General features: G+C 35.7%; 2 protein-coding genes and 1 long non-coding RNA gene across 6 annotated transcripts in view; all 3 read left to right on the plus strand.

The window, feature by feature from the left end:
- Positions 1-9,629, plus strand: part of LOC140340503 (cell adhesion molecule CEACAM16-like) — a 24,164-nt gene extending 14,535 nt beyond the window's left edge. Inside the window, exon 8 of the mRNA XM_072425762.1 lies at positions 9,497-9,629. The gene's annotated coding sequence lies outside the window, so the exon portion shown is untranslated. The remainder of the gene's footprint in view (positions 1-9,496) is intronic.
- Positions 9,549-16,923, plus strand: LOC140340504 (cell adhesion molecule CEACAM16-like). Of its 4 annotated transcripts, XR_011922659.1 has the most exons (7): positions 9,549-9,741; positions 10,290-10,643; positions 11,217-11,276; positions 12,079-12,119; positions 14,354-14,491; positions 15,382-15,982; positions 16,812-16,893. XR_011922659.1 is itself a non-coding variant. In XM_072425763.1 (5 exons), the coding sequence occupies exons 1-5, from the start codon at positions 9,696-9,698 to the stop codon at positions 16,898-16,900; spliced, it is 687 nt and encodes a 228-aa protein (XP_072281864.1). In that variant the 5' UTR covers positions 9,549-9,695; the 3' UTR covers positions 16,901-16,923. The 4 variants fall into 4 exon arrangements, 1 of the variants encoding a protein (XP_072281864.1); XR_011922658.1 differs by lacking the exon at positions 15,382-15,982 and having other exon boundaries at positions 16,812-16,904; XR_011922657.1 differs by lacking the exon at positions 12,079-12,119.
- A 1,128-nt stretch (positions 16,924-18,051) lies between these two features.
- Positions 18,052-24,622, plus strand: LOC140341275 (uncharacterized). The gene is made up of 3 exons (XR_011922837.1): positions 18,052-18,099; positions 18,416-18,480; positions 24,128-24,622. It is a non-coding gene; the product is annotated as an uncharacterized lncRNA (long non-coding RNA).
- The last annotated feature ends 652 nt before the right edge of the window (positions 24,623-25,274 follow it).

Raw genomic sequence — 25,274 nt, forward strand, 5'->3', positions numbered from 1 at the left:
GTGTGTGCTTGTGACTTTTGTGAGAAAATCTAGTCCGATGGCTTCGCGCACGGTCATTCGCAAGATAGTCGCGGGATTTACCATCAGGCATCGTTAGCTTTTATATAGGCGCCTATGTAGAGGAGTTGAACTCAGTTAACTCTTGCCTAACAGGAAAAAAATAAGTGATTTAAAAATATGCTGTTTTTCTTAGCCCACATAAATGTTTAAAACATTTAAACAGCGCAAACATTTTTTTTTAGGGCTAAGGGTAATGTGTGTGCCATTAGAAAGAATGATTTTTTAGGGGAACAGTGACTTTTAATGGAAGCTCGCCAGTGTAAAGCTGCCGGAGATGCGCGGCTCCGGCCGCGAGCTTATTCAGTTGCTGAATTGCGTGACGGCGTACGATTTCGGATCGCGAATACGAATGCGCGAGAGAGCATCCGATTCTGCTTGATGAATTAGGGCAAATGTCTCAGCTATCCAGTATTGTACTGTGGAATCAGAACTCAGATTCTGATCCAAAGTCAGAAAAGCTCCAATCTAAGTCAAAATCAACTCTGATTGAAAGTATACGACCACCATTAGCTGAAGCTTTCGGACACTGGGAGGGTAGGGGGCCCAGAAAACTCATTATTGGGCCCAGAAATCTGTGATGGCAGTCCTGCTTTCAGTACACATTCTCTGGTGGAGAAACTTTCAGGTACGTGTTTCCAATGCGAATAATTGATTGAAACCAAACAATGTGTGCTGAATGTCACAGCTTCATAAATGGACATTATATTTGATGATTTAGTGGAGTAAAAAAAAGGTGCAGCCATGGCAAGTGTTTGTAACAAAATATACACAAAACGCTACATTTTGTGTCCCGGTTAATGGACATCCAGCATCACCTAATTCTTTTTCCACTGTTTTACTTTCCTTGGCCCAACCCTTTCATAAAGTTGGCTCTATCAGACTTGCTGCAACTTCAAATGCACACTATAAAAAGTTTTAAGAAGCTGGTTATGTGCAATGAAATTGGAATGAGAAATTTTAATACTGGCGAGTAAGACTGGAGTTTACCTTTAAATGCCCATGATGCTGTAGCATTACCAGTACCCTTCACTTGAAATATGCAATATGTCTATTTTTTGGAGGATGTCTCACTGCACATATTTTCTTACTGACTTCCTTACTGGAATACAATTATTTCAATCATAGAAACACTATGCCTATATTTTCAATCATAGAGCACTCACATGTGAGTGCTATCTACAGCCCCTCGAAACTACCATAATCTGCCATCCTTACAGAGACTTAGTAATTATGTACCTGTATATTAAATAAGGTTTATGATGAAAGCAAAAAAGTTTTAGTTAGGAATTGTTTTTGGTATTGTGTCAGAATAACAGGTAACAAGTATCTTTCTCTTAATAAAGGTTACCGTAAAATTTTGCTGTCTCTCACTTTCTTTAATTTTACATATACAAATGGTAGGACAAATGGTCCTTGAAAAAAAACATTTTTTTTGAAGGTCACCCATTTCATTGATATTGAGCTGCACATGATGAGAGCACTTCCCAGCTTTTGGGCCTAATTTAATAAAGGTCTTCAAAGCTGTAGAGGATACACTTTCATCAGTGAAGCTGGGTGATTCAGCAAAACTTGAATGGATCTGGTCTAGGACAGAAAACATTTGCTAACAAATAGCAAATTACTTTTAAGAAATCCATACCAAGTTTGCTGGAACACCCAGCTTCACTGATAAAAGTGTATCTTACCCAGTTTTGGGAATCTTTAATAAATCAGATCCATTGACTTGGAATTTGACTGAATTTGTAAGATTCACGGTAGCTGGCAAAAGACTTCTCCTTAAAGTTGCTCACTTGGATTTCTTCGATATTGTGTTTGCTATTTAGTCAGCCTGGTTTATCCTGGGATTTCATAGATCAGGACCTGTCTGAGGTTAGTTTCAAGATTGTCCATGAGATGTTATGTTCCAACTGGGGTCCTAATGTATGAAACTAAGCTTATGATTCTTTAATGCCCTTTGAACCCCATTTAGGTGCAGTTATTTTCCTGGGAATGTTTTTTGGAGGTTTACTGAGTCTATAGGTTCTACCAAAGTCATAATTATTAAGTGTAGCCCCTTGGTGACATAAAGGGCTCCAGCGTGGAACCACCTATATCTTTTAAAATGGCAACAACTAAAGTACACAATTCTAGTTCTTGTTTTTTTTTTTCAAGCACTACAGGTTTCCTGGAAAATTAATTTATTTTTATTCAAAAAGGAAGAAGAATTTCACAGTTATCAGCTAAATAATTTTTTAGATCAAGCAGTGCATTTTTGAACAGATCAACAGATTTTAAAAAAAAAATAATAATCTTACATATACAGCAATGATATATACATATATGTACATAGTAAATACATGATAAATCAAAAGTATATTTCATGGTAGCGTTTCCATACATATATTTCACAATGTTGTTATTGTACAAAGACAATTAGGTTAAATACATATAAATAGAAACAGTCCCTAAGGGGGGATATATAGTTATGCATTAAAGGTGTGCAAAGATAAATAACTATTAAAGAGATTTTAATATATGAATACTGGAATGTTGAGGTACATAGATCATAGGAACATAGGAAAGATTTGAAGCTAACTGCTTCGTTTAAGCCTGATGAATATGTAGCTTTTAGGTTGACTATGCATTTTGTCTAAGTCACCTCCTCTTGGATTGGGGTATATGTGTTCAAGGCTAAAAAATGTAAGAACTTTGGGGTTATATTGATGCTTGGTGCCTACATGGTGGCATATAGGTGTAACAATTTTGCCAACTTCAATAGAGTGTGTGTGCTTGTAATTCCTCTTCTTGAGAGGTCTTATCATTTTTCTTATGTAAAAGGAACCACAAATACATGTAATCATATAGATTACACCTTTAGTGTTGCAGTCAATGTATGCATTTGGTGTATGGTTAATTCCATTTGGAAGGGTGATTTTACATGATTCCTTGATCCAAACGCACTGACTGCATTGTCCACATTTGAGTGTACCTTTAGTGGTAGGGGTGTGAGTGGGATCATCTTTAGAATTAGGTTGAAAATGACTAGAAATGAAATGGTCTTTTAATGATTTGGATTTTCTATAGGTGATTTGAGGTTTGTTGCTCATAAATTTGCTGACTTTTGGGTCAGCTAAGAGAATGTGCCAGTTTCGGGTAAGGGTGTTGGTGATTAATTTGTGGTTTTCGTTATAAGTAGTGATTAGTCTTACTGTGTCTGAGTTTGTATTTTAGAGAGAAGGTCCTTTCTTTCATATTTAATGGCTCTTTTATACAATCTTTTTACTAAATTTTTAGAATAGCCTCTAATTAGAAGTCTATCTTGTAGTTTTTTAACTTCATGCTTGAAGTCTGAATCGTTGCTACAGTTTCTTCTTAGTCTTAGATATTGACTGAACGGTATACTTTCAAGTAGGGGTTTTCGGATGTGCACTATGGGCATGTAAGATAGTGTTTCCCGCTGTGGGTTTTCCAAACAGTGTTGTTGTCACTGTGTTGTCAGTGTCTATTTTAACAAAGAGATCAAGAAATGGTAACAGGGTTTTACTGTAATCGAGGGTGAATTTCAAACTAAAGTTGTTAAGTTGTAAAAATTCAAAGAATTCCAGGAGTAAGGGTCGAGAACGTGTCCAGAACATTAGCACATCATCAATGTAGCATTTCCAGGTTAGAATGAAATCCTTACATTTATTGATGTGGGGGTCTGAGAACATGTTTTTCTACCATTCTCCCAGATAGATATTGGCATATGATGGTGCGCATTGTGTTCCCATTCGTTCCCACTTAAAAATGATCATACATAGATTCATACAGGGAGAGGAAGGAAAACACATTCTACTCAATTTCTATACCTTTATGTTATTCAATTATACATTCCTTATCTTTCTTCAAAGTACAGGTAGTCCCCAGGTAACATACAAGATAGGGACTGCAGGTTTGTTCTTAAGTTGAATTTGTATGTAAGTCGGAACATGTACATTATTTTAATAAATGCAATTAGGACATATGTTTGTCTCAACATATTATTAGACAGCATGGTGTCAGTTACTGTATAAAATCCATGCTTTCCTATGTTTAATTAGCTGAGGTTGTTATTGGCTGGTTGTTACAGGCAGTACCGCTCCTAATAACCACACTTTAATGGGGTTTTTGTTTGTTGATAGGGTTGGCACCTCCCCTGACACCACTAATCACAAAGCATTTGAACAAACTAAGCAACTAATTTCACATCTGTCTTGATCCCAAGGTGCATCAATTGGAATATCAGCCTTGATGGACATAAAAAAAGTTGGTTGTTATGAAAGGACCTGGGTGATTGTGAGTTACATGACTGGGTAACCTCAGAAGTCATCCCAACCCAAGCAACAGCCCAGCCCCGCTTCTCCCTATCTTTCCCGAAATGACTTACACAGACAACCAACTGGCAGGGCCTACAAGACAAAAGCTGCATATGGCCAACTTCTTACCAACATATACATAATGTCCGACTCCTCTTCCTACTATGTCATGTATCCTCTTTTTTCTCTCAGTTTTGCTCCATGCCTACATTTCCTAAGGTTTTAGCATTTGTTTCCTTTATTTACTTTTGGCATTTATTCACCTGATTTCTTATTAAGTTGGAAAGTGCGTTGGTGCAGTATAGTCAACTATTCACATACAGGCAAAATGGCACACAAACTTTGAGAAAACACTTCTGGTTATAGTGAGTTAGATACATAAGGAACCAATATACATCCACCCATCAAAAAAAAGACTGTCAAAACAAAGGAAAGAGAGAGAACACATCCAAGAGCAACATAAACACTCCAGACTCAATTAAAATAATTGTTTTATCAAATTTGCAAATGCATGAAACTTAAATGAACGCTTTAAGTAATTAATGAATGTAGGAACTTTCCTTCAAATTTAGGAGATGTGTTCGGAAAAACGTTTTTTAGCAACTTTGTAAAGTTCATTAAAAAAACAAACAAAAAATAAAAAAATAGCATTTAAAGCAATACTTACCTTCAATGCAGCACCTCTACCACAGTAATTCATTTTATCCATATGTTCTGTATTATGCATTAAAAATGAATTTTAAGAGAAGTTACAGAAGCTTATTCCATCAACTGTCCATGTTTAAAATTATAAACAGGTAGGGATAACAATGTTTAAAGAGAAGTGAGGACACTAAATAGTGGGGCTCCTGTCATTTATTTAAAAAAATGTGATTAGATTTGTTACCAATGTTCAAATTTGTTTAAAGTTTGGTCATAGAGAATCACAGGCTCCGAACTGCTGCTTCAGTAGTACAAATGGTCATACTTTTTTCACTATAAACATGGTGAAAAAAAGAACAATGTCAGACTCTGTGATTTGTACCTCATAGTGTCCCCACTGTAAACTGTGGTAAATACACAGCACAGCAAAATTACAGGACAAAAGTTTTTACAGGGAATTTATTTTTAAGCTACCTACCAATAAGTTCACTCCAAAACCCTGGAACATTAGTTGGTTTTTGAGTGATCTGGGGTAACATGTCCCAAGTAAAAAACTAAGCTTTCTGGTTTTAAAAACATTTTTTCTCAACTGTACTTTACCTTCTCTTTAGAAACAAAAAACATGTTTTTTTACTTTTTTGACTTGTATGCAAAAGGTTTGGCATGACACCCACAATCCAGTGCACCATAAGGTAGAAATAAAAGCATTAATCACTTGACTCATTTTTTCTTTTCAGTTTTTAGGCAGGTGTTTGTTTCATGAAAAATATTAAATCAAAAGAAAAAAGAGAAAGGTGTACAACAATGAAACAAACACCTTGAGGGGAAGCGGGTCCTTGGGTTTAGGCAGCATTATTTGCAATTTGGGGGAATAAGCGGTCCTTTTAAGACACTATCACCCAGCCAAATGTCAAAACAACTAGTACTGCAGCCAAGTGGAAGAACATCTCCTGCCTAACTCTTTAGTCCTGGCAGCAGGAGGAAGTCAAAACAGAGATTAGAAGCACCAGCATCACCAACATCCCAGGCAAGTAAACTGAGTATCTGTCCTGGTGTATTTGCTGTAATTTCTGTAATAGTGGTTCTGTATTCAGGTTTTGAACTGAGTAGTCTGCACTGGGGGTTTACACTGGGGGAGGTCTACGCTGGGGATCTTTGATAGAATGTGTACTGGGGGTCTACACCCAGGGGTCTGTAGTGAGGGGGTCTGTACTGGGGGTCAGAACCGATGCCTGTTATTGAGGGATCTGTATGGAGGCCTGCCTAGGGTTAATTCTATGGTATGTCCCTCCACTCAGGCATGTTGTCTTGGCGTTGCCTATGATTCTGCCTTCTCATTTACCCTCCACCTTTCACCTATGTAACATCTCCAAAAATCACTCCTACCTGTCCCCAGGGACCACCAAACTCATTGTTCACGCTCTTATCATCTCTCGTCTGGACTATTGTAACATCCTTCTATCTAGTGTCCCACTAAGTTAGGTATAGGTAATCGGAGTTATAAGAAAATGTATTGTTTGTGATCCAGCCTAATGCCGTCCAGCAATGCGCGGCCTGGGATTAGGCTGGAGCAAACTACGGGTGCCGGAGCTGCTGGAGAATGCTGTGGCTCCCTCGTCCCTATGATCCATACTTACCCCAGCAGCAGAAGTGTTAACGCCTTCTGAAGGGAAATCCCTCTCCTTCGTATACATTGCAGAGGAGAGGGATTTCCCTTCAAGAGGTGTTCCTAGTGGGGGGCAGAGCCATTAGGGCGAGACTCAGAGAGAGTCCCACCTAGTGTGCTGCTGCCTACCTCATAAATGGCCTAGTGGCCAAAAACGATTGCAGACCTCTGCTCCAGGTCATTTATTAGGAAAATAATAAAGTCAGAGACACCCAGGTAGCAAGTATTTGCCCATATTTCTCTTATTATAGTTTTTTTTAAGTCTCTTTAAAGTCTTCCGTTATAATACAAATAGAGATGTCCCAGAACAAAAAATAATCATATATTGTACATGCAGGGCCTTTATGACTGGGTGAAAAAGGAAGCCAAGGAACTGAGAGGTTGGATTTTTTTTTTTTTGAGGTCTCTTACATGACTGGGTGATATTATGGCTTGTAGAGAGGGCTACATATGTTGTCTTCTGAGAGTGATGCAAACACAGGTATTGATTTCCATTGATTCCATTGATTTCCAAAAGCTGGATGCTTTTCTAGAAGAATGTACCTGTGCATTAAAGCTTTAACGTAATCAGTAAAAAGTAAATGCAAACAGTCACCTCAATGGACTAGTATCCTCCGCAGACACACACAATTTGCTGGTGGAGGTGGAAACATCATTTGATGTATCGTGGCTATAACATTTTCTCTGATGGTAGGTGGAGATTGAAGTCTCTACTCTGCAGACACTCTTGTGTGTCCCAAGCTTTTGATCATAGCTATCTTGACTATACTCAACTACTGCTTGGCTTCATACACAGGCACTGCACCTTTGTCTATCTGTTATCTGATTCTGGCTCCATTCTGACTATATCTGATTTCTGTCTGTCTTGATCTTGGTCTGTTTGGCTATGTTTTTGCCTTGTGATTCTGTACCATGCTTAAGTTCAGTACCACTCAGTTATCACCAGTTCCGAAGTGTGGGAGAGGCACAACCTGGGGACAAGCTTCAAAAATCCATCGCCCATTCTTGGGTGCACTGGTGAGGCCAGAGGTGGTTGCCTTGGACTCAGTACCTAATTAATTGGATGTATGACTTCTACCAAAGTCATAACCAATAAATGTAGTCCCTTGGTGATGTATGGGGCTCCACTGTAGACTGCCTACACCTACACACCACCAACTATTGTTGTAGGCAACAACTAACATGCACAAAACTAGTTCATAACATGTTTTCACATAGGCAGTATAAGTTTACTGGAATTATATTTATAGTTATTCAAAGAGGAAAGAGAATTCACAAGTGTGAATCACAAGAGTTAGCAGCTAAAATGTTTCTGTAGATCAAACAGTGTATCCTACAACAGATGCACACACATAGTTATTTATAACATTTTAAAACATTCATATTATTCAATTTAGAGTTTCTGATTTCTCTATTTTGTAAAAGCCTATAGATATATCAGTTTTGGCTAAATACAATAAAATATATGACAAGTACTTTTAAATAGTCATCTAAATGCTACCTATTTTCTTTGTTGTGTAGAATTATCTTAAACATTTGTATCAACCTCAAACATTAAAATTTTCTTTTTTCAATTCATTCCTAATGTTGTTTTATTGTTATTTTCATGGAGCTTTATTTATAAATAAAATAATCTGGCATTCTTTGAAACATTCCCTGGAGGAAAATCAATTATTGTCATTGAAACAAATAGATCTTGGAGATTCTCCTCTGAGGAATGTTTAAGGAAATGTCTGATTCTCTGCTTTTGTGTAAATCCAGTAAAAATTGTTATTTTAGAATTGGAGAATTTTAAGATGTTGGCCTATGTTGAGTTTCCAAAAAAAGCAAAATCATATATGTATAATTTATCTGGTGAAAATCTTATAGATGTAGGCATATGTTATAGCCCAAATGCCAACCCTAAGATTATTCAAAGTGAATAAATGACAAAGAAAGTACGTTTTTTTGAGCCAAATTATTTCAATTGTATTTATAATGAAGTCAAGTAATACATTTCGATAAATTAATGCAGTTTTGTATGACCTCAGGCTTGATTCTTGGTCAATACCAATTTGGCCCTAAAGGGGCACTAGACATTCGACTTCTAACTAGAATCTACAAATCTTTGGTGATTATGTCCTATACGTAATTTAAATACCCGACATGTTTCACCCAGTCTGGGCTTCTTGTACAGAAGTTCATTTGCAGTGTCTATATATACAACAAATAAATATACAACAATTAAATAAACCCTATGTTGAGTTTCTCCTCTTTCTTACTATTTAGGGCAAGACAAACCTACGATACCATAAAATGAAAGATGGGAAATTGACTTGTTTATCAATAGCCCTCATAAATTTAGCATGAACAAATTCTTTGTGTAAGAAGAAGTCCTATGCAGAATAAGAGCTGACTGTGAAGTATTGTATTTCTTCCTTTACTCCTTTCCCATATATTGGGCTCCACAGTAAACAGAAAAGGACTTTTTCAAGGAAGAATCCAAAACATGTAAAAGATAAAGCTTAAAGTGAAAGTAAACCAAAAAAAAAGAGATTGGGTGACGTAGATGGGAATAATAGCGTGCCAATTTCACTGCGCATGTATGAGAGCAGCATTTTCTTTACCCCATTCAAAAGAGCTCCTTCCGTGCATGCAGAGTTCTAACCACCGTCCACTCCCCTTTTTACCTTATATAAAAGGATGATCTACCCTTTTATGTAAGGTAAAAATTTTAGTTTAGGTCTGCTTTAAGAGGTGTTTAGGATGTAGTCTTATGCAGAGTAAATGTCTATTTTAAAGTATTGCATTGCTTCCCCTTTCTCCTCCTACATAGCCAGAGAAGAGTCAAAGCCACTCGGAAGATAAACCACACGTTGAGATTTTCAGATATGGAATATTCAGGGCTTTAAATAAAGGCAGAGAGCAAACTGGAAGTGACACCAAGAACTGCCATGGACAAAGTGCTCTTATGATTAGAATGAAGGAAATCTCTGTTGTTTGACTTAAATACCTGAGTAAGTGGAGGAAAGAAAATGACCAGCAGGACACATTACTTTTGCTCCCTTGGTATTGTGTCAGGTGAGAGAAGCAAATGAAAAAATGTGCCAATTGGATAATGTAGCAGATGTGTTTTTTTTTTTTTTTGTCTTTGTTTTACCTGGCCTAAAGTGTGCATGTATGCATGTATGAAATGTATGCATTGCAGAAAGCTAGTTGTCTATTTAATAATTTGTAATTTAGATTATTTTCTATGTGCTTCCACTGGCTGTCAAAACAATGGCCCTGATTTATTAAAGCTCTTCAAGGCTGGAGAGAATACTCTTTGATCAGTGAAGCTGGGTGATCCAGCAAACCTGGAATGGATCTGGTCCAGGATTCAAAACATTTGCTAGCAAATAGCGAAGAGTCATATAATTAGGGAAGCACTTCTTGATACATTTGAGCTTTTTGGGGAATAGTGATATAATGGTTTGAGAAAACCAATAAACCAGAAGCAGATAACATGTCCCAATTCTTCCAGTTTTGTTATATTACATTACAATAAATGACCTATGCTATGATTTTACATTGCTTAAAATTTTGAACATATGATGAGTTAGATTCTTATTCTTCACTTTCTTTTGTAGTTCTCCTCAGTGTGTGGATAGATGTGGCCATTGGAATGATGAGTATTCATCTGATCCCTCAAAATCCAGTTATAGGGGGATCTGTCACCCTGAGCATTACTGGGATTACCGAGAGAATCTGGTCTTCCTATTGGTTTAAGGGACCATCAGCAGACAGCTTGTATCTTATCCTTTCATATTACCCTGGCCAAGACACTCCACTTGCTATGGGGCCTCTATTTCACAACAAAATAAAGGTTTTCTTCAATGGATCGCTACAAATCTCCAACCTTAACAAAGAAGATGAGGGAAATTATATAGTAAAGATAAAAACAGATAAACAAAATTATGTTTCCATGCACTTAAAAATCTATGGTAAGTAATTAGGTAAAAAATTGCCAATTCCAATTTATTTCAAAGTACTGTATCCTATTTGAAGGAAATAGTTGTGCGCCTACAAGTATTACCTATTTAGTAAATGTTAAATAATAAATATAAGTGTATTAATAAATTGCTGGGGACAGTGGTCAGTAATATTAAAAGAAACAGTACACAGCTATGTATTCCTGACCCTTCTCCTATTTTTAAATACTTGTTTTTGTAGATATAACAATAAAAAACATAGTAATATTAGCAAAAAAAAAACATAAAAAGTTTTTTCCTTTGAAAAAAATATTTAATAACAAAAAACACAACAAGGACAGATCCCAAGGGAAAGAAAGATAATATTTAGAGCAATCATTGGGGAAGAGAGCCTCATTCATAAATGAGTTAATTGGAATAGAATTTGGTAAATCTACTCATCTTTGCTAAGGAAAAACACAAACTTTTTTGCACACTGTCTATTTAAATAACAGCATTCACATTTGGTGGAATGAAAAACATTTGTGATTTTTATTTCTTATGATCGTTTTTAAATGTGCTGTTTATATTTTCTTCTCTTTATAGAAATGCTTGGTAAACCTACAATTGCCTACAAAACATCTATCTCACTTTCTAGGCCGAATAGTAAGTCTATACCAAACCCTGTACCTCTACTAATCTGGGGAGAATAGTATGGAGACGGGTTCCCCTCTACACCCACCCAGAAATATGGCCGGTCTTATTTTTATGAGTTAACAGGGAATCAAGAATCAGGGGCTATCATTGGAAGGCTGATGACCCTGTACCAGTGATCTCTACACACTGACCATATCTTGTAACAGAATAAACTGTTGGTAATAAAAACAGAAAGCAGGAACTTCACTGATTCTAATTTTCCATCAGTGCTAGGTTATTTGCTTAGCAGGCATGCAAGAATTGCAGAGGGATTTGTTCTAAGCAGACTAGATGTTCATGAAGGCATCCTATTCACAACACACATAAAAAGACCTTCCTTTGAGGTTATAGTCGTTTGCCATTTGCATCAATTGGTATTCTGCTGTCCAGTGCTTGTTAAGGTGGGTTTTAGTGTACCAATGGCCCTATGACAAACTTTTTCAACTGAAGCAAGAAATCAACAACACATGTTTTGAGAAATTAGGAGCACAGCTCATTTAACAATTGTTGGCTTACTTGTAGTGGACCACCCTTTGTTATATTATTTAACTACATTTATGCTTGACAATCTTACTATCTCAGACAATATTACCCAACCAAAGTTTACTAACAACATTAGTTTGTCTTATACCCTCAATATGTATTGTACCTTTTGGGAATGTTTTATAAAATGTTAATTTTAATATATTATGTTTTTGTATTATGTATTAGGTATGTTTTTATACTGTTGTTTTACAAAATTAATAGTTCCACACCTATTTGTTTTTTTCAGAAATTCCTGTATTGCCAACCTTTTTAATCTCATTTCTCATGGTTAGTGGGCAGTTTTCCTTCTAAGACTTTTAAATTATTTCTGTAATTTTTAAAAGTGCCTCAATCCCTTTGTACAAGGTCCTGAATACGTTCTAGGTGCTACAGGATATGGCTTGGGTGCACTAACAAACCATGCAGCTGGAAGCTGTTTTAGGCACTTTTAACCTTTCTTGTAGTTTTCAGACAGGTAGGAAATGTTTAGCACCCCTCCTGTCTGTCTTTGATGTTGCATATTTTGAGAGATATTTCCTAATTTCCAATGTCAGTAGCACTGGTTTAAAGGAGGGTTTACTGAAGTAATAATTGGCACTGGACCCCTTGCATCAGAAAGCTCATAGCGCATCTAAAATAAATAGCTCTATGTGGCGAACACTGATTTAACAATCGTCAAATGGAGCATTTCTTCACTGATCAACAAGAAGGGAGAACGCAGGACAGATTATGACAAAGGGGGCATATCTAAATTGTGCACTAGCAAGGGTTGAAGAGGTGTATTTTAGTATTTACTTGCAGTTAACAGCATTGTTCTACTGGAACTGGGCACTTCTTCCCTTTTCCTGCAGTAAGGGGGGTGCGTCTCAATTGGTCAGTAATCATTTTTGGAATTCTACACTGATGACCAGTAAGGGGTACTGCTCAACTGACTAACATTAGGGGTGCAATTCTACACAGACTAGCATTGGGGACTTCCACTGACCATCTGTGAGTCGGGGACTTCTACAATGACCAACAACATGAGGAGCACTTCTCCATGGATCATTGCTAACGCAGCACTTCTGTACTAACTAGAAGTAGGGGGGCAAACTCTTTTCTGACCAATGCTAAGAAGCTTTTTCTACACCAGCCAGTAGTGAGTGTGGCAGTTTTATGTTAACCTAAAGTAGGGGGAGAATGTATACAATTAGCTGTAGAAAATGGGGCATTTCTAAAATGATCAACAGGAAGGGTGTACAATGTACTTTATTTGAGATGCCTTGGCTTGGAAGAAGGATTACTGGATTTTACATTCGAATATACATAGAAAAACTATTTAAAGTAAAGTGTAAGAATGTATGGGGACTAAGGATAGGGGGTCCAACTCTAAGATAGACAATGGCATTATTTTTCTTAAAATATTACAAGCCATGCATGGTTCCCCTCTTTCTCTCTTTGAACCACATCAATTTGCAGGTCCAGAGAAAATTACTTTTCTGCTTGATCTTTAATAAAATCTTGTGCAGGAGGTGGGAATTCATCACTGCCCCAGGCTTTATAAGGTTTGTTTATGGCCACTGGGGGGGGGGTGTTAAAAATTCAACCTGTGGCCCAATTATAGGTATAAACCTAGAGCACAAAATGTGGCCGTTTAAAATAATATTCAATAGAAATGCCAATAAAATTAAGAAAAAAAAATAAAATGACATGGGCTTATTCTGTATATCTTTTCGTCCACTTTCCTGGGTATAACTATTTTGAACATTTAGGTTTGTTATATAATGGATCACTTGCTCCTAAATTATTTTTTACGTATTAATGTTGGCCAACAGTGAATTGAGCTGTATATGCAAAGTATAAAGCAAGGTCATGTTTCAGAGGGCAAGAGTTTGTTACACAATTCACATGACAACTCTATCTACTGGTTTGACCCAAATATGAGCCAAGATTATTTTTCTAAAAGCAGTTTAATGAAAAAAATATCTTAGTTTACATTTGAGTATATATAATAGTTACTTTAGTTAGAAGCTAGCTCATCTGCTGCATCTATGGCCATTAGTGCTATCTGTTTCTTTGTGCATCTTCAATTGAACAACACATCTTGACGTCAGTTTGCTTTTAAATATTTAACTGGGGCAGACATTTCTGATATAGTATACCTAACCTATATCTTGTTTCTGAGCCCAGTCTTGGCATGGTGTATGACCCGTGAAATTAAAATGTCTTCCTAGGTAGCTGAGTTTGGCTGTTCCTCACCCAGGTTTAAACCTTCTACTCGGGTGTTTCTGTTTTGCCTAATGTGTTACTACCTTAAAACTTCTGTCAGATCTGAATTTCTGTCTGTGTCCCCACTACAGATTTTCCATTACTTCCAGCTGTCCTGTGATAACATTGTCAGTACGAAGGAAGTAAGGGTATCTTCCCCCTAAAATCCTTAACACTTATAATTGAACAACCGTGCATATTGACCACTCAGGATCAATTTAAATTTATGTTTTGATGTATCATTTAAATGTATGTTTGTTCTGTTTATCCCACAGCTCCAACGAGGAGTCAGACCATGTGTCCTTCTGGCAATGGAACTGACAGTGGTAAAATTGCTGTAATTGTAATTGGAACCATTGTTGTAATACTCTTTCTTGAAATCATTGTGTACTTTGTTTTAAAGAAAAAGAAAAGTAAGTATTAGGTGTATTGCAGTATTCTGTTTTTTCATGTTAGCTAACAATTCATTATAATGTGCAACTTAGCTTCAGTCAATTCAGCAATGCCTATAGAGATTGAGCTTTATGATCTCAATTTGCTTTTTACAACACGTATGAGGCACTTGATCATTTATTTTGAAACTCTTCTTAAATATATTCTTATAATACGTTTTTAAAAGTCAAATATTTCAAAGATCTTAACAAAATTATTACCTTCTATTCTATAAAAACCTCACATTTCTGCAGAGGTTAATACATAACTTTTATATAATAATACATATATGATTGACCAACAAGGTATATCATTTAGATTACCATCTAGTGCTGCAACTGACAGACTGCTTTAAGAAAAAAATTAAAGAATAGTATGAATTTTTTTAAAAAAGGCTTGAGCTTATGAAACTCATCCAGTCAGGCAATGAGAACACTCATCTGTATATACCTTCGCAATAGGTTGCGAGCTCTTAGTTCACAGTGGCTATACCTGGTGGTAAGCCTTCAGTGTACTAAAAGTAAGTTATCCCAAAGTTTACCAGAGCAGCAGGCTCAAATTAATCTGTTAGAACCAAATGTAATGTCAGGTGATTGGGTGGATTTCAAAATCCAAACAGCAACATCGAATATTAGAGGAATATATGTGAGCTTTTTAGCAAGATGACATTTTGAAAATAGATGTGGTCCCGTTTTCGGGGGTTTTGAGAAATTACCCACTCCAACCAGAGTAACACTAAATGTGTAGGTAACAAAGATAGCCAGAGCCCTTACTAAGTGGAAGGGTGCATCTGATATTATTAATAAAACAGGATATTATAAACAGGATTTATATTGCACCAACATATTACGCAGCGCTGTACATCAAATAGGGGTTGCCGAATACAAACAGTGACACAGATGGAGAGGACCCTGCCCCGCAAGGCTTACAATCTAGGAGGTGGGGGATACAGACTTTAATAATATCTACACAGGTTATCGCTTTGAATGGCAGAGGAGATTTCCTTTCTGAGAAATGATCCAATGATCTAGATGATATAACATACCATACATATTACACAAAGGTAAAGAATAAAAAATAACTTTTTTAGGAAAAGATTATGAAGTTAAAGTGGAAGTAAACTGAACAAAAAAAACAAAACTCCATCACCTTTACCTTCGCAGATCCGCCGATCCATCTTGAGGTTTCCTGGATCGGGTTTCACACCATCCCCTTATCCCCCTTCGTCCTGGCGAGGAGAAAGTGTCAGCCGACACCACCTTCTTTGGCCTTCTTCCTCATTCTTCGTACATCACCCAAACTCGCACTGAGGGCATGAGATTGGGCGATGTAGATGTGAAAAAAGATTGCTTATTTCAATGTGCATGCACGAGACCGCCATTTTTTTATCTCATTAAAGAAAAAGCCAGAAGCCTCCACGGATCCATGACATGTGTATCCCGGGAGGCTCTACGCTCCTATTACAGAAAGAGGTATTGGCTTTACTCTTTTGTTTTTTTTTTAAAAAAGTGTTTTTAACTCACTTCCCCCAAAAAAGACGTTCATGTTTACCTTATAAATAAGGGTTTGTCTACCCTTTTATGTAAGGTAAAAATTTGGTTTAGGTTTCTGTTTTTTTTACCACTGACAGTCAGATGGCTGACCTGACTCTAATCTATTCTCACTGTTTATTAAGCCCTAACCTAAAGCTATCTAGATTCCCTGTATAGACCGTATATAGACCCTAAAAATAGATTTAACAGTGCATAATCCAATAGTGCAATAGTTTAATAATGCAAAATGAACCACAACACATACACAATAGCACAAGTCTGTACCTACTGTGCATAGGCAATGAGACAAGTATACTTATGGCACTTTACACTATGGGCCTGATTTATTAAAGCTCTCCAAGACTGGTGAAGATAGACTGTAATGGGAGAACATGAGCAAACTAGTAAATTTAGAATCTTAAAAATAATTTTCATTTGATTGCCAAATGTTTTTAATCTTGGACTAGGTTAATTCTAAGTTTGCTGGATCACCCGGGTCCATATAAGTCTATCTTCTCCAGTCTTAGAGAACTCTGGAGCTGAGTTTTTTTATAATTTTCCTACCAGAAATCGAGCAATATGCTGTCACTTTCACTAGGATGTGTGTGTTTTTTAAGGTCAAAAAGGGGAATTCCTTTTTCACCTTGACCCTGGTTCTAGTTAAAAAATGTTTTTGACTGTGCCATTTTTATTTGCCTTCCATTTCAATGTTTTGTATTATTGCATTTGTAAAGTAATTGATTTACACAGATTAAATTTTATTTTACAGATTCACCAACTGGTGCAGTATATGAGAATGTACATATTCCTCAACAAAACAATTATGAAATGACTTTTCAAGGATGTGAGGTAATATAGATCTTCGTATATGTCACCCTTACCTCTTCCTCGCCAAAGCACAGGCATCTTTCTCCTGCACATGCGGGCAGTTCTGACTCTGGGCATGCCTACGCTAGCAAACTTTTACAACTTCGCTAAAAAATCAGAAAATAGCCTCTTAACTATTCCTGGCTACTTAGCTAGTTAAGACACAACAATCAGTGTTCGTGTAACATGTCTAGTTCCTGTATACATGTTTAATTCAGTGTTTCCTCTGTCCAGCTCCTGTGTTAATTCCTTGTTGCCCAGTCTGGGTTTTAAAAGGTTGTTAGGTTTGGGCATCACATAGTAATTAGATCTGAGACCTGGTTGCACTGTAATACAGGAGCTTCAATCTGCTTTCCCACTTCTCTTTGCTGATCCCTTTTAATGGCTTGTGATAATGGTAGATGACTCAAATCAAAATAAACTATTTAATTGTTCTGATTTTAGCACAATGCAAAATATGAAAAAACTAATAGAAGTTGCCTTGTTTTTTTTTTCTTTCTTTTTTTTACGTGCAGGGTATTGGTCATTTAGATTGTAACTTTATACATGTACCCATATGAGTGTGGGAGAGTTTAAAAGTAGTGTTTAAAAAAGGGAAGTTTTGTGTCGGTGTTCTACATACTGTTAGCAGATGCAGTGTTTATAATGAACACTCATAGAACCATTTAGTGTCAGGAAATAAAAAAAGGCTTTACTTGTGAATTGCTCATGGATAACACTTAGAAATAACACAGCACAGTGTGCACAACGAAAGATGAATACACATATCCAGAGCAAAAGAGGAAACCACGAGAAAACAACAATGCGGTATAGCAGAAAATCATATAATGTAAATTACCAGAAATGAACATCATCTAATGGCCATTTTTAGTATCACAGTATTTAAACCCGCATTTCCAACACATACTACATGATTAGTACTATTCTTCAGTCTGAATCCATCAGATCATGCCTGATATACGAATACCAGTCGAAATGTCTGGTACCCCGTTCTTGTATCCTTGAAAAGACATTTGTAGCAGCTGATTAGCCTAAATAGATATCTGATCTCTAGCCTACTGCGTACATTTACTAGGTTCAAATATATATATATAAAAGGGTTAATTTTTTTATCCTTTTGAATTATATAATAATTGGCAAATATTTTCTTTTATGTGCAGGTGGACCAAACTCAAGAATCCAACTATGAGGTAAATAGGAATATGTATTTTTATATGTAATAATGTATGCAATGTATGTAATGTTATTATAGTTCATGTAAATGAATTGTTGGTGTCTCGGATAAACTGTACTCTATAGCAGGATATTGCACTGGGGAATCCGTCCTAATGATAATATCATCCACATGAAGATATGCAAGAAAGACTCCTTTAAACAAGAGTACATGACAAAAGGCACAATTTATTAGCAAATGGATAGTAATATTGAAAGCCAGTAATTCTTGTCTGGTCTCAGTCCTATAATTATATTCTAAACCAAGCTGACATATTTTCTTTTTACATACAGCAATTAACACATAAGGACGGAGCCATATACAGCACCATGAATTCTGCAGCTGTAAAATACTGAAGGTAAACTCTACTGCATATCTTTGTATCTATGAAATTGTTGCATGTTAACCCCTTTACTGCCATTGCCTTTCTCACTTTACATTTTTAAGCCCCAAAGCATTTTTTATGTTTGAGATACCCAGGTTACTTTCAAACTTTGCAGTCTACAGTGCTAAAGAAATACACGGTGCCATCATTTTTTTCAAGCAACTGGTAAATGTTTTTCTCATATATTTGAGATTTTAACATTCTCATTTTTGTGATTCTTTTCTTTTCCCCCTTTTATCCATTTATACATGTTTTAGCATACGGCTAAACCTTTGTGTGTCAATCCTCTTTGTAACAGGGAAAGAATGGGGGTGACCCAAAAAGCTTTTCCTAAAAATGTAACGGTTAGGGCCCTATTTATAAACAAGCCCCCTGTCTATTCACTCTACATTCATTCATAAGTTTCTATTGTGACAGTTGTGCACTTTTGATATTGGCCACTAGGTAACAGAACGGGGCAGATTTATTAAAGCTCCCCAAGGCTGGAGAGGATACACTTTCATCAGTGAAGCTGGGCAATCCAGCAAACCTGGAATGGATTCATTAAAAGAAATTAGGTATTTTTTAGCAAATGTTTTGAATCCTGGACAAGATTCATTTCAGGTTTACTCACCCAGCTTTTCTGATTAAAGCGTATCTTCTCCAGCCTTGGAGAGCTTTATTAAATCAGGCCCATTGTTTTATTAGAAATTGAATTGAGAAGCAATTTGACCATGTCTCCGCCAATTTCAGACAACTTCTTAAGGGAATAATTTATAAAAGGAGCCCTTAGTGCAAAAGTATTACAAACAGTACTAAACTCTGCTGATAACATTAATAAATGTTTAAAGGAATATCATATAGGAGTAAGTTTCATTAAATATAAAAGTACAAAGAAAAGTCCCTTGGAAAGCAAGCAATTAATACTTACTTACTGAATTTAATAGGTTTGAGCATATAAGCTTGCTGGAAATTAATTTGCGTTCCCTGCGGCTCGGTGTAGTTCCTTCCACCAGTTTCTACACATCAGTGATCTAAGGGCCAGATGAAGGAACACCAGAGCACAGAAAGACATTTGTCATGTCTGCAGTGAGAGAAGTGGAAGAGTTTATTGCTTGCTTTGCACAGGGCTCTTTTCAAATTGGCAAAACAGTTGTTTTAAATGTAAGCAAAAGTTTGTTTTATAATTTATATTCAATGGTACAGCAAAAGAGTATTTTTATTATACATTTCAGACTGTTGTCTTTGTGTACCTTTTTTAATTGACTTATAAATATATATTTGTACACTTTTATCATTTATTTTATTATGTATTTTATAATGTGTTAATCCTCCAGTTGTAAAAGAACACAAATATGACTATAATTTAAATGTTTTAAAAACAACATGCTTTTTACAATTATTTTCCACTTGAGAGATGTTCCTAATTACACTTAAACTTTCATTTACAGAAAAATGATATGCTTTAAAATCACAGACACCCTGACCCTCTTTTTCCCAACATTTTTCTAATATTTCCCCATTTTTCTTTCATTCCCTATCTACCAATTTATAAACAATACAGAGGTTCCCAGTGTCCCTTCTACAGAATTCCCTTTAAAAACACTTTGTAGACTGTAACTATACAAATTTAAGACCTAGAAACTATTTTGTTAGGCCTACAGGTGACATGGAACGTCAATCAAAAGGTTGACTGGAGTCTGAAGAAGGGATAAAGAAAATCCACGAAACGCGTTGCTCTTACAGTCTTTACTTTTAAAATGTGATTATGTATACAATTTGTCCTTTGAAATGAAATGAACATTTATTTTTTTTTTTATTTCTATTAAAAAAATGAAATGTTGTACTGGGCAAATGTAAATGACTAAAGGGCGACTAAGAATGCCGCAAGCTTTGAACCAAAAGAGTTGTGGGTGGAGTGCTAGCAATTTGTTTTTCAGTGTGTTATTATTATTGGATTTCCACAAGTAAAGTGGTAGTAGTCACAATTTCCAGTATAACATATTGTACAAAAAGCATAATTGCTCAATTTGCCTTATTAAAGTATTTTGTGCTAGTGACTTAGTATGCACAGGGATTGGATATCTCCATACAATTTTTCATCACAATACTATACGTGCAAGACCAACATGGCAATGTAAAAAAGGAAGCAAAGAAAAAAAAGGAATACATTTTTCTTAAATATATTTATTATTTTGGAGGTGATTTGGGTGATGGAAGACTTGTTGGGAGTTAGTTACAGAAGCAGCTTGTTGGGAGATGTATTGTAAGCTCAGGAATTGACCTGCACACAAGGAGAGACATTTTTAGCCATTGGGCCTGATTTATTAAAGCTTTCCAAGGCTGGAGAAGATAGGCTTTCATTAGTGAAGTTGGGTGATCCAGCAAACCTGGAATGGATCTGGTCCAGGATTGAAAATATTTGTTAGCAAACAGCAAATAACTTTGAAGCAATCTATTCCAGGTTTTCTGGATTGCCCAGCTTCACTGATGAAAGTGTATGCTCTCAAACCTTTCAGAGCTTTATTAAATTACAACCACTGACTCTATGCTCTAAAGTGGATTGAAGTTATAGCAGTTTCAGGAGCAAGCAAGTTGTTTCCTTGAAAATTCAAACACTTGTCTTTTATATATTGTCTTCCATGTAGTGCAGTTAACTTGTAATATCCTGGGATTTTATAGATTTAGGTGCAGTTATTTCCCTGGTAATATTTATTTTAGTGGATGAGAGGAAACGGAGATTGACTGAGTATATTTGTTCTACCAAATCTTTATGTGGGGAAACTCCTTGAAATAACATTTAGGTCTTTAGGGATCCCCTGTTACATTTACTATATCCACAGCTCACAAATTAGTGTGATGGTCAGTAAAAAGAATTATTTATACATTGCTGGCCATTATCAAGAATATTACCCTTACTGACCTGAGAGGCACAAATTGCTCAAAGAACCTATAGCAAACTCTGAAGGCACCCTGGTTAAGAATCACTGATCTAAAGTATAATGTGTAGTCCTTTGGTAATGTAAGGGGCTCCAGTGTAGACCCTTTATTCTAACATAAGGTCTACTAGTTCTTGATTTCTTTTAAGATAGGCAAATCAGGTTTACTGGATTATTTAAATAATGTGGTTATTTAAAGGGGAAGGAACATTTTACATGAGTTAGAAAATTTTAAATGAGCAGCTAAATGTTTTTGTAGATCATCTTACAACAGAGCTGTTTTTAACATTCATATTACTCAGTTTATCCAATGTTCCTTTTTAGCACTTTTTTGAAGTCTATGGGTAAATATTTTTTGCCTAAACAAATATATATAAATATAAATATATATGCAGTAATTGATTCTCCACCAGGGAATGTTTGGGGGAGTGTCAGATTTACTGCTGCCTAAAACTGAACTGCATATATAATAGAAGTTTCGTTAATCTGAGACATACGGCAGCATTTAAAAAAAGTGTAATACAAAACACACAAAAAAGAGTAAAATAAAACTTTATACCTGCCCCCCAGAATAAGTAAATCCACAGTAGGATACAGAGATGTTCACCTTCCAGGTAAAAAAGGAACACATATTGATCAAAACGCCTAAATACAATTTACATTCTCATTAATGCTTCTTAGATAAACAGTAAGTGGGTAAATATCTCATTGTTCACAATTGAAACAAATATTTGTAAATGTGCTTCTTTGATCAGTTTGTAACGATAGTGTACATTTGTGAAGTTATATTTGCTCATTAAATACTCAGGCTCTGCTTCCTACTTGGCATTTCCCTAAAATTATTGTTTCTACTGCTTCTTCTTACAGGGCAAGTCCGTAACTTTTCTGACTCGAAACAATGCAAATACATTGTGATAGTTAATCTACCATTCCTCTAGTTGCTAATTTACAAATCTCCATGTTTAGAACACATGTAAACCCACTGCAACCATTTTACTAATATGTGAATATAATTTAAACAGAAATTGCAAAATGTATCAATCTCAGCATGAAAATGAAAACGAGATTTCTCTTTATAGAGATCACATTAATCTAATATTATATACTCTATACTTTACTATTAGACGGGTGGGCAGCGCTAAGAGGCAACAGGTGAAACATCTTCACGCTTGCTACTGCTATGAATTTGGCAGCAGGACAGTTTTGGAGAAGCATCCATAGGCTGGTTGCCCTGTAATACATTGTGAAGTGTTAAATTGGCTAGTAATCAATGATGAAAATACAAGAAAGAGATAAATGAGTGTGCTGAGCCAGGAGGCCCTATGCCACAAAGCATTCAGCAGTCATATAGAGCAGTGTTCCTGTATGAGAATATAAAAATCTGTGCTCTTCCTTGCAGAAAAAAAGAAAGAACAGTATACACATTGGGTTTACTGGCACTTTAACACTACAAAAAAGTAATGTGAACTTTGAAGGGTCTATTGAAAAATTACCTAAAATGACTAAAATATGGCTGCATTAGTTTTTATTTCTTCTTTTCATTTCCCTTTATTGGTATGGTAACCCTTGGAATAAAACTGATAAAATGCATATTTTAAAATTAATGGTGACAGTCACTACTTGACTTGATCTATAAAGACGCCAATGGTTGTCAGGCTGAGCTTCAAGCATGTCTGCTTCTCCTTATTTTTATTACACAGGGGTTGATAATATTAGTAGTTTACAAAAGAAAGTTAATATTGCATTGTATTTGAACATATTACAGTTTGTGCACAGATTATATTGGGGTGTGAGGTAATGGACACTTTTTGCAAGCGCAGGGACACATATTCTATGAAGCACTGTGCAATTTGTGTTTTTTATCTTGTTAGAAAAGAATTGTATTGGAGTAGTGTATTTATATTGCTGATCCATAAGCTGAAACTGTCCCCATGAAAAAAAGATAATTACAGCTTAACTTTTAATTGGATAGTACCTTTAATGCAAATTGATCATATTTGCAGTATCAAATTTCTAATTGGTTATGGTTAAATTGGAAAAACATAAAAAAAAAGATTTTTGTCTATGTTGAATTTCCCCTCTAATCCTTATTATTAAGTCAGCCCCATGAAGTCATAGAATAAAACCTGTCAAAGTTGATTTATTTATGAATTGCACTTAATAAATGTTCTATAAAATCTTTGTGTAGGAAGAAGTTTTAAGCTGAGTAAGTGCTGACTGTGAAATATTTCATTACTTCCTATAGTCCTACTAAATAAGATACACTGAAACAAACGCAGCCAAAGGAGTCAAAGTCACACCAAAGATTTGGCACATCCATCCTAACAATTTTAGACATATTCATTATATTTTGGGATTTTAACAATGGGAAATATCAAACCAGAAGTGTCAGAGAGGAACTATCAAGATTAGCATGAACAAAAACTATTGTTTTAAAACGTGATACAATTAGGGCTTCAGTTCTGCTTGCTTTAAGGTTTTTGTCTGGGAAGTGATAAAAGGGGTTTAAGGGAGATCTTAAAACTGTAGCAACAATGAGACACAAGGGGTCTCCAAGATGGTGGACATCCAGAGGCAGATGTTTAAAATTTTTCGAGCTTTCTATATTATGTTATAATACGTCCTGTGCTATGATTTTGTATTGCTTTATATTTAAAACATATGATGACAGGGATTCTTCATATTTTCACTTTCTCGTGCAGTTCTCCTCAGCATGTGGATGGATGTGGCCAGTGGAATGATGAGTATTCAGCTGATCCTTCAGAATCCAGTTATCGGGGGATCTGTCACTCTGAGTGTTATTGGGATTATTGGAAGCATTCAGTCAATCAGTTGGTTTAAAGGATCATCAACAGACAACTATTATCAAATCCTCTCTTATTTCTCCGGCCAAGACCCCTCACTTACTCATGCAAACCTGTACCACAACAGACTGGAAGCTTTCCCCAATGGATCACTACAGATCTCCAATCTTAAAAGAACAGATGAAGCAAATTACATAATAAAGATTCAAGCAGATAAACAAATGGATTTATTCATATATTTAAGTGACTATGGGGAGTAATTCATCATTAAATTATTGAACAGATATAACCTAAATGTATTTGTTTTATATTTTTAATTTAAAGTATTGGTACCATTCCAAAAACAATCTGTAATTCTAAAATAATTTAGTAAATTAAATGTAAAATAATAAATATTGGTATATTATTCATTTGCTGGGGAATGAGATAAGTAACCACCAGCAGTTAAATATGTTCCTGATCCACTAACTACTGAGAGTCATCAGTGACCAAGGATCTGTGAAACTGAGAGAACATGGTTGGAATTTCAGGAACAAATCTGACATTTTTGGAGAAATTTCTATGGGCTTTACATAACTCTCAGTGTTGCCTTTGTGTGAGGTTTTTTTCCCATTTTTATCGGGGTGCATTTGATTTTTTTTTTGCTCACAGTAATAAAAAACTGAGAAAGCTAACATAAAATATTTAAAGAAAAAGTACCCAGCAATAAATTTGTGTATCTTAAATATGGAGCAACAGAAAAGCGGCTATTTAAGGCAAATGTGTGTACAAAAATGATTAAAATCCTTTACTTGGTATTAGTTAGGCAAAAGAAGAAATAAATAATAATAAGAAAATAAATACACAAATATTATATTCATATACATTCACTTAGAACATAATGTGTTGGTGTTAGTCTTATTGTTCTAAGTATACAAGGCTCCTTACAGATCTTGGGAGATCTGCATGTACAATAAATAAATCAACACAAGTTATGGTCTCAACCCGACACGTTTTGCCCAAATGGGCTTCCTCAGGGGACTCAGAGACTCATGTATTGAAGTCG

Source organism: Pyxicephalus adspersus, chromosome 11 (genome assembly GCF_032062135.1).
Source record: "Pyxicephalus adspersus chromosome 11, UCB_Pads_2.0, whole genome shotgun sequence".
NCBI classification, from domain to species: Eukaryota; Metazoa; Chordata; class Amphibia; order Anura; family Pyxicephalidae; genus Pyxicephalus; species Pyxicephalus adspersus.